Genomic DNA, 14,533 nt, shown 5'->3' on the forward strand with positions numbered 1-14,533 from the left:
AAAGAAATCACAGCAGTAAATCAAAGCCTGGAAGTAGGTGCCTTCTCTTGTGTTTTTGTGTGTGCTTTTGCTGCCGAATAGAAACTCGCAAAATCAAAATGTTAACCTTTTCTGTATCACTGAATGGCAGACATGTGGAGGTTGAGATTACACTTATCTCATCCCAGACAAAGCTACATAACCTCCTTTGCCTTTATTATCAAAATCATTGCAGCTCAGAATATGTTAATCTCAATGTACAGTACAGTTCTAGACTTGACAGAAAAACCTTTCTTTAAAAATAACTTTGATTTTCTGCATGAAGGACAGAACAGTTTTGATACATTAAAGTGGAATGCGGACATTTCTTCATTCATATATAAATAAAGGGGTACATGGAGCATCAAAAGCTTTCAAAAGCATGTTCCCCGTGTTCTATAATTACATTGATACCAGTCTCATTATTTAGGACCTTGCTTGCAGAGCTGTAGATAAATGCTGAAGTGTGTGATGTACGTTATAAAGTGTGAAGTAGCTACAGTCTTTTAAGTTTTTACTAAAATGAATTCATTTTTATGTTCTCTGTACTTTTGATCAAGAGATGGTCACTGACACTGTACTGAGTATACTGGAACCTGACTTCGGGTGTGTTGGGCATACCTTTTTGACCTTACTGTGAGTTTCCTGACTGTCATTAACGGTTTTATTAGCCATTCCATACTTGCAAAATACTACTGTGCGGGACAGCTGGTCATTGTGGATCACTTTCTAGTACCTTAACAGGACACTGAGTACATGTTGGGAAAAAGAGTGGTTTATTTAAGTATTCATCATCTTTGTTTTATCAGAAGTTCCCTCTGAGTTATTTATGATATTTTGGTTTAAACTTCAACCAGTGTTCACTGAACTATTGAAGATGGTAAAAACCAGAAGTTCATCCCTGATTTCCAGGGCCCTCTCTTGTTCAGTGATTAGTTAGGTATTGGACTTTCTCTGAATTTAATTAGCAAAGAGTTTAGTTACAGAAGTTTCTTTTCACAGTTTTGACTACGCTGCATTGACTATTTTGATTTCTGAAGCTTGCTGCTGAATTACTTGTATAATATGTGTTGTGGACTTTTAAGATTTATTTGAATTTTTTTTAAATGTTGCTTTTTTCTGAAACTATATATGACAAAGGAAATAGCTGTAATGTAAAATAATTTTGTATGAATAGCTAACTTAAAATACAACTAATAATAGCAAATACTGTTAGAGTTTACTTCTTATAAATATTTGACTGGTTACCATAGAAGCATTTGTTCTTGAAATAAACCTTTTGATGTGTATAAAAGCAAGAAGTTGTGAAGTATTTATTGTACTTCATATTATTCAGTTGCAAATCCTCAAATCTGTTCTTTGAGAGTAAAAGTAAATATTAAATAGCTCAGTACATCAAAGGAATTGTCAAGTAATTTAATCTTCATGGAATCCACGTTCCTCAAGTGCAGGGAAAACAAAAAGGGATTCTAAAATCTTGTGGTTATTGGTGTCATAAAGCTTTTTATGCATCATAGGTAGGCTTACTCATGCTCCCGATATGAACACTCAAAGGTAACGAATGCCCTTCATGCCATTTTATAAGTTTAAAACTCTTGTCTTTCATCAGTATAAATTTTATCTGAAGTCAGACTTAAGATCCTGATGCCTGCTACTTTTGCAAAATTTGTAAGTTCTTCACTGTTATGCGTGGGGATTGAATGTGATTTCATCAGCAACACCTGTATGATAGAAGGTAAAACTGTAAAATAGAATTTGTGAGCTCTTACTTGAATAGGCCACATGGCCTTTTCCCTCAAATGCTTCAACATATGACATTGCTTTGCAGTATTGGAAGAAGTAATAGGTTAATATTTTATATTCTTTTAGTGTGCCAGAACTGTACTGAGATACTATTGTATAGTTACGTAAGGGTTTGAAGTTTGTTGAAAGTAAGTTTTCCAAATAGTTCCAAATAAATATTACGTTAACCTTATAACCATCTGTAGTTGAGAGCCTTTCTCATATCAAAGTGTGTGTGTCCATGTGTTGGAGTTCAACCAGCTGAATTTGCATAACATGGGATTTGATGCTGGTATGCAGTAAAATGTAAAGAGATGAAGGAAAATTATGGGTAGCTTGTAGTGATACATAATTAATCACTTATTCTGATCAGCCAAGTTATTTTTGAACTATAAATGCAAGATTTCTGCAAGATGACATATAGGTATGCTAGGATTATGATGTGACTTTTTAAATAGTGCTCAAAACGAGTTATGTACATAAGAAAGATTTATAATTTGCAAGTTACCCTGAAGTGAATATGGCAAAATATAATTACTCATAGTAGAAATTTGGCTAATAATACGGTCATTTTTACTAATGCCAGGGCTTCCAGCCTGTTGATAAATTTACCCATAATGCAGGGAAAGTTTGTCATTTGTAGCTTAGCTGTTTATTTCTGTGGGTAGTTATGTAGACAAATACAGTCTGGCCTTACTCAGGGGACTAAGCTGGGGACTGGAGTAAGTGAGCAAAATCTTAATTTGGAAGTTTGTCAAAACATGACACCTGCTAATTTTGCTGAGGATTTAGGTTTCTCCTTGTGGATGTGGAAGTCTAACAGGTAGTAACTACATTAGCTGTACCACTTTCTGCAGCACTCATGTGATAGCTTGTTATCTTCATTTTTCTTGGGGTATTTGCTTCTGATAAGGTTGCAGCCTGACCTCAAGTATGTATAGTAGCATATCTAATTTTTTTAAATTAGTCTTTGTGTAGCAAAAAAAGTGTGAAATAGTAAGTTGCTGTTCACTAAGGAACTGTATGTAGTTCAGCATCAGCTAAGTTTAAATAGACAAATATATAAAGTTACATGGAGTTATAAATGAGATTATTATGGATGGAACAGTTCATGTAACAACATTTCAACATTCTTTGGCCACTGACTCAGTGGCCTGCAGGACCAGTATTTTACGAATTGTCAGACTTGTTAGAATATATGATCATACCACAAAATAGCCCCACCTTCTCTCTGCCAGAATTATAGTTTCACTAGCTCTGTATCTACGTAGGAACTAAAATCCTTTTAAACTGTAACAAGAACTGACCATCAGAACAGTGAGCTCCTTGCAGTGAACCTTCTGTTCTAGATCTAAATATTATGACAATGGTTAACAAGGAAGAAGGAGGGTATTTTCTTTGTGGGAAAACTGCATTATGTTTCTCTAGTGAAAGTAGGAATAGAGAGATCTCCTGCTCAGCTGTGCGTCAGGCTGCAGAGTGCAATACTTAGTTGGTTTTTTTGTGTCCACAGCTCACCTGATGAATTTAGAAACTGGCTAACATAGAAATGAGACATTTTGACAGCCCTTGTGCTAAGTGTAAAAAGCCTATGAAAGCCTGTATCTTTTAATTGTCTTTGTTCTGGAATCCAGGCAAGAAATTTGATGTTTATAGAAATGACAAGTACATCTCATTTTTAAGACTAGACAGCCATAACTTGGTATTTTATTTGCAGCAAAGTGAAACTTGGTGTTCTCTGAAATACTAGTAAATATTGATTTCCCCAGGGACGCTTAGATTGCCCAGAAAAGACCTCAGCTTGTCAGCTCAGATCCCTTGCTCTTTAATGAAAGCTGTGTCTGCAACTAGAAAAAAAGTAGGTGAGCCAAAGTAAAATGTTTATATAGCCACATCATGAAACTTCATCACACCTACAGCTTCTCCAGAATTAGCACTTCTGTGCTTTCAATTGATTGTAAAAAATATATAAACATGTACAAATCACTATAGAAAATCATGAGAAGTATTTACGTAAGACCCAAATTTGATTCTTCCCCTTGCTTTTTTTGTTTAGGTATAATCATAGCATGATTTTGGTCTGAGGGTCTGGCAAGACTGCCACCATATTGCAGGTAGGATAGGTGTAGTACAGGAACAGAGAGTTTCGTTCAGTGCTTGCTTGAAGAAGAGCAGCACTTCTGAGAGTGAATAGAAGATAGGTGAATAAATTGTACATTAGGTTCATTGTTTGCTAAAATCCTTGTGGAAAGTGGTATCACTCTGGCCAGTTCTGATCATGTACACGTGAAGGCTGATGGTAATTTACTGTGTATTTTTAGAATACGTCCCCTTTTGATGACCTAAAGCTCCTGTAAGAACACCACTTAGGAATGACTTCTGCTTGCATCTGATCTTTGCAATTTTGCCAGTGCATATTGTCTCCATATGCATTAAGCTGTGCTTCTGAAAAGGCTGACAGCAGGTATTTTTACTTGATTTTTCTTAATCATTTAGTATCTTCATATAAAAGAAAGCAATTAGTATGGTGTATCTATGTTTTAATTACTTTTGAATGAAAGAAAACAATCTGCTGCTTGCCTCCATCCTCTTATTTCTTTAGAATTTAAAAATGAAATTTAAAAAATTTCCAATTATTTTCTGACTGGAAAATTTTGATCTTTCTAGAATGTTTCTTGATGAATTACTGCAAATAGAAATATTTCCTGGCAACTAGGAGAGTAAAACACTCCCCCCTTCTGAAGTAACTGTTCAACTCTGTCTTTAACAGTGTCTCTACAGATACTGTCTGACTTTGACTGCAAATCTTAGTGGTGTTTAGTTGCCTGCAAGAAATAAAATTGCTCTTGTTTTGCAGCTTTTTGTAGCACCTAAGGAAGCTGTAAATTTTCTCCACAAACCTCAATTTCAGCTGTTGGTCTGGAGCTACTTAGATATAAACTTCATTTATAATTAATTTGTGCTAAGTCTGTCAAATATCATGTGTCTTTATGTGACGTTTTCCCTCCTAGCTTTTCTTATCACTTCTATTTGCAGTAGAGTTTGTTTCTCATTTGCGTTTCTAATTGTAAGTGAGACAGCCTTGAAAGGATTTCCATGTAGCAGTTCTTGACTGGGGCTAGGGAGACATGCAAGGAGGCACACTGTCTCTCTGTCCCACTAGCAGCAAGATGCAAAACGTGTCAGAACTGGGACAGTGGGAGGAAGGGAAAGAAATGAAGCAAAGGCATTTTTTCTCGCTGTCCAGTAATTTCACAGATCTACCTTTTTACCATCATCCCAGTGGTTCCTCGAAATTGCATGTCTGATCTACCTTTTTACCATCATCCCAGTGGTTCCTCGAAATTGCATGTCTGATCTACCTTTTTACCATCATCCCAGTGGTTCCTCGAAATTGCATGTCTGAAGGGAGTAGGAGACTTTTACCTGTACCACTTTTATTGCTACTTTTTTTGGAAATAAACAGGGAAACTTAAGATTCTTGCTCTTGAAGAGAAAGCACAGGCAGCACAAATAGCTATACCTAATGGGCCAGTATGTCAGCAATATTTGGGAGTTTAAATTGACTGCTTAGGAAAGATCTTAATGTTGCTTGAAATACTTGGGTTAGTTTTTATGTATTTGAAACAAAGAATTACTGTAACTCTTTTTAGGAGGAACACAGATTACTGGCCTTGTCATCCATGAAGTGAAATGATTCAACCACTCAAGTACAGAGTATGTGGAGTTCAGTTAAGGTGATGCTGTAAACTGGAAATCAGAAAGGAGAACTGGACTGTCTACAGAATGCTATGTTAGAATGTCCCTGTGCAAACTGATGTGACATGGTTGGAATACAGTTGTATTAGGATAGCTTCAGAAACCTTTTATTCTAAGTGCAGAGCTCAAGGAAACATGAACTGGAAGACTGAGATTTATATTAAGTACTCGTACAGAAATGTTAACTATTTTACAGAAACTAGAATTTTTGCTATTGTGTCACAATGTTTGTTGTAACTGCTGTGAATTACAGAATTTTACATAATTCCATCATGATATTTTTGCATTTCCTCTTTCCAACTTCAAGCAACTTCAGAAAACTTTATGCAGCTTATTGCTCTGAAGCCAATTCCCCTTCTACCTGCATGCGTAAGACCCTTGCAGGAGATAGAAAGAAGGATCAGAAGAAAAAGATGATCCATCAAATGGTATAGGTATGGCTTGGTCAGGAAATTTACTTGTGGACCTAGCAGCATTTCCTGTAGTTCAGATATACCCAGCTTTCTTCTAATTGCATCCTTTACCTGAGATTCATAAATAAAATAACCTATCTGAAGTCCAAGAATGTTTAGTATCTTTTCTTTCTTCTCCCTCTGCTCCCGATGTTATGTCCAACTTTGTTTGATTTGTAGGCAATTGTTTTAGGAGAGTTTTATTTTCAAATGTTATTTCTGATGAAAATCAACATGCAAGGACTTAAAATACATTTGCTGAAAAGAAGTGTGGTAGTAAGTATTCTGTAGCAAGAGTGTAAGGCAACAGATCCCCTTACAGTGACATCTCCCATGGGAAATGTGTTATTTAGTTATAGGAGTTTCTGGGAGAGAGTTATTCTGGGGATTTTTTTGTGGTTGCCTCTGAAGTGCTGCATTTTGGTATTCCATTAAATTAGTGGTTTAATGACATATGTTTACATGGCTTACAGGTGAGTGAAATAATTTATTTTCTGTTTGTGGTACCTAATATTGAGGTAGTCCTTTTCCAGATCATAAAATAATTCAAACATATAATTACCAGATAAATTCCCTATGCGGTTTTAACTGTGATGTTCTCAGTTCATATGAAACATAGAACTTTAAAAGCTGTTAGGTTGTTTTTATATTTACTATTCATTCTGATCTTCATTCATTCATATGGAGGGCTGATATAAAGCTGTGAACAAAACATAAGTCTTAAGTGCTCTATGTAGGTCTTAGTGAGTTTCCCTAACATTTAAAAATCTTACAAAGATCCTTCAAGTGGATGAGAATTTCACCCTTTATATCCACAAAGAAATATACATGTTAATTAATGAGATTTTTTTGCCAAGTGGGCTATTTAAATTCTTAATTTCTTTTACTGGCTAGCAATTACAGGGTTTTGTTTCTATTTATTTAGAGGGATTCTGCTTTTTACGATTTATAGATTAGATCTACCTTTGAAAGGACAGTGGATTTGATTGGATTTGGAAAGGTTAGGTAAAAATTTGCACACCATGCCCTTGTTTGCATAGGGAGGTGGTTGCACATTTACCCGCAGAATGGTGCCAAGTCAAGTGTAAAAAGAACAGGTACTCAGTACATTTGACAAATGAAGACAAAGATAAGATTATATGATCTCATGGTTTGGTAAATAGCACATAATAAGTAAAGAAGACAGTTTGCTTAAGATACTAGAAAGGAAAATGAGTTCCTTTTTTTCACTGTAGCGAATTACAGCTTCCTGAGATATTGAAGCTGTTTCTCCACTGAGTGAAAAATGAGAAATTGAGGACATTTAGTGCAGAGCTGTTGTAACATATGCAATTAGATAGGAGCAAAATATTTTACATGTGAAAGTTTTTTCACACCGTGCAGCATTAGTTCTTCATGCAGATTTTGAATGATAATAGCATGTCTGTATCTGTTACCCTAAAACTCCAAAGTGATTGAGCAGCTGTGTGTTCAATGTGCAATTTTAACAATGGTGCTAATTGCTTTATTGAGATCAAATAGTAGCATTTGTTGAAACACCAGGCTGTTGCCAAAGCCTGTGTCTACAGTGCGAAGTATTTCTGTGTGAAAGAACTTGAGTTACAGCCTGGGCAAAAAAAGGCTATAGCTAATGCTGAGAATTCATTGCTGTTAAGCCTGTGGTTGAACGTACTGTCCATTTATGACTTTCTGAGACGGCATTTAGCAAAAAAGCAGGGGAGAATACTGTTCAACAAAGTGTACTCACAGCCTGACAAGAGCAAATTTTAGCTGAGTTTTCAGCTGTACTTAATGCATTTTAACTTTTAGTGATGTTTGTGTTTAGATTGCTTGGAGAGAGAATATAATTTTGAACTGAAGATTGTTGTTACCGATTGTGCCCTAATACTACTAATTATGTGGAGAGTCAGGAAATACCATTCAGTGTTAACCCTGATTTCCAAACTGGAAGTCAAATCTTTTTACTAAAAATGCTTGGAAAGGCTTGGAATATTTCAAGGTCAGTTACTTTTGCAGCAGCTACTGCTAGCATCTTCCTATCATCTTTTTGCTGTCACCTGTTGAATACTAACCCCCTTGTCTGTTCAGATAATGTATTTTTATTTAAATTAAATTTAGATTAGAATTAGCAGAGCAGCATGAAGGTGATTTTTAAATCCCCAAAATAAGCTGCATGAATATTTGAACTCATACATGCTTTAAGGTATAATCCTGTTAAGTGGTTCTATTTAGTGTTATGTAAAGATGACTTAGTCTTTTGCTAGTCTTTGCTTTCTGTATTGCTGACCCTGCTTGAAAGAGTAAAAGTTAAGTAACACTTCTTCACTGATGTGCCAATGAAACTGTCTCAGTACATTGAGCTTTGTAGTATAAATAGAAGCGGATAATATAAAGTTTATTTATGGTTTCTTGGACATAACCTTAATGGACTTAAGTAATAGAATTTAACAAAAAATAAATTGAATATAGTGCATTGTTCTGGCAGCAGCATCAGATTATTGTTTTCAGTTTCCTTGGTGTCATTTTGTAAATGATCTCTTGTGTGCAATACCTGAACATTAAAAGAATTCTTGGATCAACATGTTTTGGCTTTGTAGGTTAGCATTACCAGATGTTCACTTGGTGTGTTTTGATTTCTCTTAAGTGGCACATGTCCTGACTTATAGGGCTGTTTTCCTAAAAGCATCTTTTTCTGTGTCATGCAAGCAAGTTTCCTTGTGGTTGTACTGAATAATGTATGCTACTTTTTGCATTACACTTTCACCTCACTGGAAAACATAGCCTTACTCTTCCCTTCTAAATTTTTTACGCTTGGTTTGTGAGTGTTTTAGAGTTTTGAAGTTTTATTTTCTATTCTCTATTAACACACACACACACACACACACATATATATATATATATATAAAAGCTCAGCACTAGCAGATAGTTAAAATTGTTAGATACGGTTTTGTTCTTCAGGGGTGAACCTATCAATTCATAATAAAACCAGATCCAATTAAGCTAACAAAAGAGATTGTCTTGATTTTTATATCCATGCTTAAAGTAGATTTTATAGAACCTTTCTTTAAGGATACAAATTCCAGGTTGTGGCATTAAGTTGGTTTGTTTAATGTTAAGGTGATACTCCATGGCCGTCAGACCTTTAAACAGTCGTAGTAAGATAGGAGGAGAGCGCTGTTCACACCTCTGTCTTTTGTACTTCCTAGCTTGGTAGGTAATTTGTCAGAGGACTGTATTAACTGAGGCTTGATAAAGATCAGGTGATTCTGTGAAACTTAAAAAATGCTTTTTTGAACTAATAATATCCTTGTCAAGCTGTCTTAGACTGGCTTACCATAAAGATGAGTTAAATTGTCAGGCTGGCACTGTGTAGAGGTACGGAGGAGCTGAGGGATTTCTTGGTGTTCAAAGATTGATGTGTTGAATTCCCATTAGCCCTTTGTGCAATTGTCTCTGAACTCAGGCACTTAGCTGTATCAGGAGTAATCTTTGTGTTGCTTTTATGTCTGGAATGTCCTTCTCAACAAAAAATTAATAAACATTGTACAGTTTAATCTACTACTTGAGAATATCTCACACTCTCCTGCTTTTTTAGGAGTGTTGCTTGGCACAGATGTCAATAAATCATTTGTGTGCGTTGTACATTCAAGTGCACTGACAAGGTAAAATACATTGTGTTCCAATAAAATGATAAAATATAACATGTTTTGTTCTTGGCATAGAAGGAAGGTGGAATATGGAGACATTTTCATTGCTTTACTTCCGTCCAAAGCGTTTTGGCTTGCTCAAAGAATCCTGCCTGGCCTTCAGAAGTGGGCTGAATGGTGGTTTGCTTTTTGAGTCGTGACAAGTCCAATCAGTGATACAGGAGGAGTTGTCCGGCTGGAAGATTAGTGTAATTTGTAAACTAACCCACTTCCTAACTTCAGGTCCACACTGGAGGGATCCAGTATGTGAGAAATGTTGTATGTGCACTCACACTGAGGGGTGGCACACGGATTAGGGAAGGACATAAAACAGAGTTTAACATAAGCTGTGAGTGGGCCATTGGTATGTCTTATGAATGGCTGTCACTTTTACTTCCTTTGTAAGTAGCTTGTCTTCATATAATATTTAAGTGACTTCTTCAAAATACTGAGTAATATATTAAAATGGTTAAAAAAACCCTTTGGTTTTACCTTTACTTTTAGTTTTATATCTAGTTTTATAATTTTAGCCTTCAGTTGCTTCTGAACATAATGCTGTCATTTTTCTGGGATGTGCAAGGATCGATAATGATTTAGGGTCCTCTAAATCCTAGTTCCAGTTTAGATATGAGACAGCAGAAATTGCTTTTCTTTAAGCCTCTTACTTCACATTTTATTTCATGACTACTTAGCTATTCTATGGTTAATAGTCTGAGTTCAGAATGTTTTCTTTCTATATTTTTTTTTATGTTCTACCCCACCCCCAAGAGAGTCATGCACATCACATACAAAATTGTTTTATAACATTACCTGCTGCAGGTTTTGAGAGTGTTGCAAGATTCTATACATATGTTTCAACAATATGTATAGACAACGTATTTCAGCTTTGTTGAAAGTTTGTTCTTCCCCTGTGTGTTGTGCTTAGAGCAGTGGAATAATCATGTAGAAATGAATCAATGAAGAAAATGTTAGGGTGAATATTTTTTAAAGTTTGAAACCTAAATTTTTTTCTAGACTTACTAGCCAAGTCTGTACTAGTAAGGTAAATGGGCTTAGAACTACTGACAGCAAAACTAGCTAGAAAATATCATGTCTATATAATTAAACTCTTATTGTCAAGAACTGTACAGCTACATCCAGATGCTTTGGGGAGTGATGCTTTGCCTTGTGTTTACTACCAAACTGCTCCTGGTATTTGTTTGGTGTTAGTTTGCTACGTAGCAGTCTGACAGTTCACCCTTAGAGACAATCAAGCACCAGTGCCCAGGAGCACTTTCAGGAAATGTTTAATATACTAAATAGATGTAGCTATTGAAGGTGCAGAAAAGAAGCTTCCCTCTAATATGCTTAATGGAAGTATATATAAATGCATCATTACAACATAAAGCAGAGGTTTTGAGTTTAAAATTAATTACATATTTAAGTATTTAAATTACTCCTGACTTGACCTAACGATGATGTTAAAAGAGCTGGTGCCTGGGCTTCTCTGTGTAGGTGTAGGACAACGTATTAGGAATATGTTCTATACTTGAGAAATATTTTTTCATATGGTAGATGGGAATTAGTAAGACTGACAAAGGGATGAGCATTTTATATAATCCAAGTCCCTAAAAAAAACAACCCTGACTAAACTACTACTAAATAAATAAATAAATTTGTTTTTAGGTAAATACTTTTCCACAGTGAATTGTACATATTTGTTTTTTACAATCAATTGAAAGCACAGAAGTGCTAATTCTGGAGAAGCTGTAGGTGTGATGAAGTTTCATGATGTGGCTATATAAACATTTTACTTTGGCTCACCTACTTTTTTTCTAGTTGCAGACACAGCTTTCATTAAAGAGCAAGGGATCTGAGCTGACAAGCTGAGGTCTTTTCTGGGCAATCTAAGTGTCCCTGATCTTGTTTGGACCTGGAAAATCGGTATTTATCAGTAATTCAGAAAACACAGAATTTCACTTTGCTGCAAATAAAATACCAAGTTATGGCTGTCTAGTCTTAAAAATGAGATGTACTTGTCATTTATGTAAACATTTTAATCACCACTGATTTTTCAGTGGTAAAATGACTAGCAACCACATAAACACTTACAATTTTCTCAGCCAAATTAGATATTTAGTAAGCGGTTCTTCTTTAAGTTATAAACCTGAAAAATCAGAATAGTGATTTTCATTAATTCCTATGTCTCGCCTTAAGGAAGAGTGCAGTGTAGTTAAGGCAGAATTTTGACAGTTGACTGAGTTTTATGTGTTTTAGTGGTCTTGAGATCATACAGAGAAGTGTGAGGGGTCATGCACTGATGGCTATGTATGTGTTGGTGATCAGACACATAATTAGTTAACTCATCATGCGACTCAACTTTACTGCAGTAATACTGCGTGAGCTGACATGACAACTATTTTTCCCCATAGTGCGCTGGAGAAGAGAATTGGGTGGACAGTCGGACTATTTATGTTGGGCATCGTGAACCACCTCCAGGCACTGAAGCGTACATTCCACAGAGATTTCCAGATAACCGAATAGTCTCATCAAAGGTAATAGTATTTGCTTGTCTTCATTTACATTCTTTATAAATGTTATTCTTTGTGTGTTCATTTATTTCCTTCAAGATTTTCTTCCTATACTTCGTATATATTTCTCCTTTACCATGACTGGCAAAGGTAAAATGAAGGTATCTCAAGTTTCTTCCACAAAAACAAATTGCCAGATTGCCTCGAACGTGAACAAGAATAGGATGTCTTCTCCAGCGTTTACTATAGTACGTAATAAAGTCTTAGTGTGATAACTGTGCTTTTCTGCAAAGGAATAAGAAAGCAGTTTTCATTTGGGGCAACCCTGGAGTAAAGAAAATCTTCCCAAGGAAAGACTGCATCCTTGATAATCTAAAGTAATACCTCATAGTAGTAGGTCTGTTATGATCAATGTAAGTGCTCAACAAATGAAGCCATCTCCACAGTAACAGTGCCATCCCTTCAAAACTTCATATTGTCAAAACCCCATAGAAATAATATTCTTTGTTGTACACATACAAGTAAATGATTCTTAAACTCTTGGCATTGTGATACGTTTGTGCCCTTTAGAAACCTTCCAGTTGTTGGTCCTCACTTAAACTAGTAAATCTTTCCGTGAGTTTCAGGAGGTTTCTCTAGGCAGTTGGGTTGTTGATACATGGTTTAGTGGCAGACTTGGCAGTCCTGGGTTAATGGTTGGACTTGATGATCAAAAAGGTCTTTTCCAACCTAAATGATTCTATGATTCTACTCTTGGCCTGTTTAGACTGATGGGCTTGCTTTAGCCAGAGGTTCATACTGCAACGGCATAGAAAACTGAACATTTGCAGCTTCTTGTATGGCTATCACCCCAAGAACTTCAAGTTCTTAATGTGCTTAGACTTCAATCTTCATGATCACACACCTTCAACCAGTTATGAAATAATGAATTCAAAAGAATAGCTCCTCTACTTGAAAAAGTTCTTGAACAGTGACTCAGATCCACATGCTCATTTTAAGAATGTTCGTAGCATTGTGATCTCAAGGAACTGAATGCTTACCTTGATGGATCTGAACACTTGCCATCCATTAATATGATGGCAAAGCTGTAGTAAACCCCACGCTTTTCTCAAGCTGTGTCTCATTTCTTATGTGAAATTTTGTATTTTACTACCTTCCCTTGCTATTTTTTTTACTGCCTTCTTTCTGTACTTCATTCAGAGACAATATAATAACAGTGTAGTTTGGCACCTTTCATTAGATAGAAAGTTTGACAGGTAATGTAGTGGATAGTCCAGATGGAGTACAGTGAGACTAATACAGTGGGAGGTACTGTGCTCTACACATTAATTTGTATTTATTGCCTTTCGGATTACTGAAGACTAAAGAAATTTAATGCAAATTATTGTATTCCTGTGACACTTTTCTTATTTTTTATGTCATGCATCTTATCTGGGACATTTGTAAATAAAGCCATTGAAGCTACTGCTGATACTTTTTGAAAGAAAAACATCAACTCTTCAGGATGTTTACATCTTTTTGTGATATGAAATTATTGGAATTTTCAAGTTACTGTGAGATTAAGTATGACTTTAAACTGGATTGAGCTGAGGATCCCTGCCAGCATTTGGTAAACATGTATGATTTCAACTAGCTCGGGAAGAAGACTTCACTATGTTTTATTTGGATATAGAGCATGTTCAGTTAGATGTTTTAAATGTTAAACTCTTTAGTTGTGAACTGTATCTGTAAACAGTTTTCCATAAACAAAAGATAAATAGTGGAAATAATGTTTATATATATACAATGTTTCTCAAATTTTCTGCTTATTGATTAAACTTCTTACACTGCAAAAAACAATGTCATCTTTGTGAAAGTAAATACAATGGTGATATTACAGGAGGGAACAGAGTTCACATAAATGCTTCATAATATTGAACGGTTTCTTAGACTGCTGGAAGCTCAGTTTTACTGACAGTTGTCTTTATGTGAGAACTTTCCATGCTGTCTTGCCTGTACTGTCTCTTTTAAGTAAACACCTTTATTCGCATGCCTCATCCCAAACAGTCTGCATAAAGCACTGTCATGACATGACTTGCATTCATTCTGGCTCTGCAAGCAAGCTAACTCTTAACCTTTCACTGTCCTTGTCACTTGCTGTCTTATGAACACTCTGCAGGGGCACTTACCACAGCTTAGGAAACACAGAGGTAAGCTTGTGAAAAATGATCAGATGTACAAAATTAAGATGGGAGGTCCATAGTTGTTGGAGTAAAATAAAAATACATACACGCAAGCACACTATATAAAGTTTTCTCAACCATGAAGGGTATTTCCTTAGTCTTCC

General features: G+C 35.7%; 1 protein-coding gene across 9 annotated transcripts in view; it reads left to right on the top strand.

Annotated features, from left to right (window-relative positions):
* Window positions 1-14,533, top strand: part of ATP11A (ATPase phospholipid transporting 11A) — a 131,686-nt gene that overhangs the window by 50,154 nt on the left and 66,999 nt on the right. For all 9 annotated transcript variants that reach the window (XR_008730834.1, XM_055701725.1, XM_055701723.1 and 6 more), the window contains exon 2: window positions 12,109-12,231. Coding sequence is in view for 8 of the 9 variants with exons in the window: in XM_055701725.1 (XP_055557700.1) it covers window positions 12,109-12,231 (123 nt within the window). In the remaining variant the exon portion in view is untranslated. The remainder of the gene's footprint in view (window positions 1-12,108; window positions 12,232-14,533) is intronic.

Source organism: Falco cherrug, chromosome 2, assembly GCF_023634085.1.
Source record: "Falco cherrug isolate bFalChe1 chromosome 2, bFalChe1.pri, whole genome shotgun sequence".
NCBI classification, from domain to species: Eukaryota; Metazoa; Chordata; class Aves; order Falconiformes; family Falconidae; genus Falco; species Falco cherrug.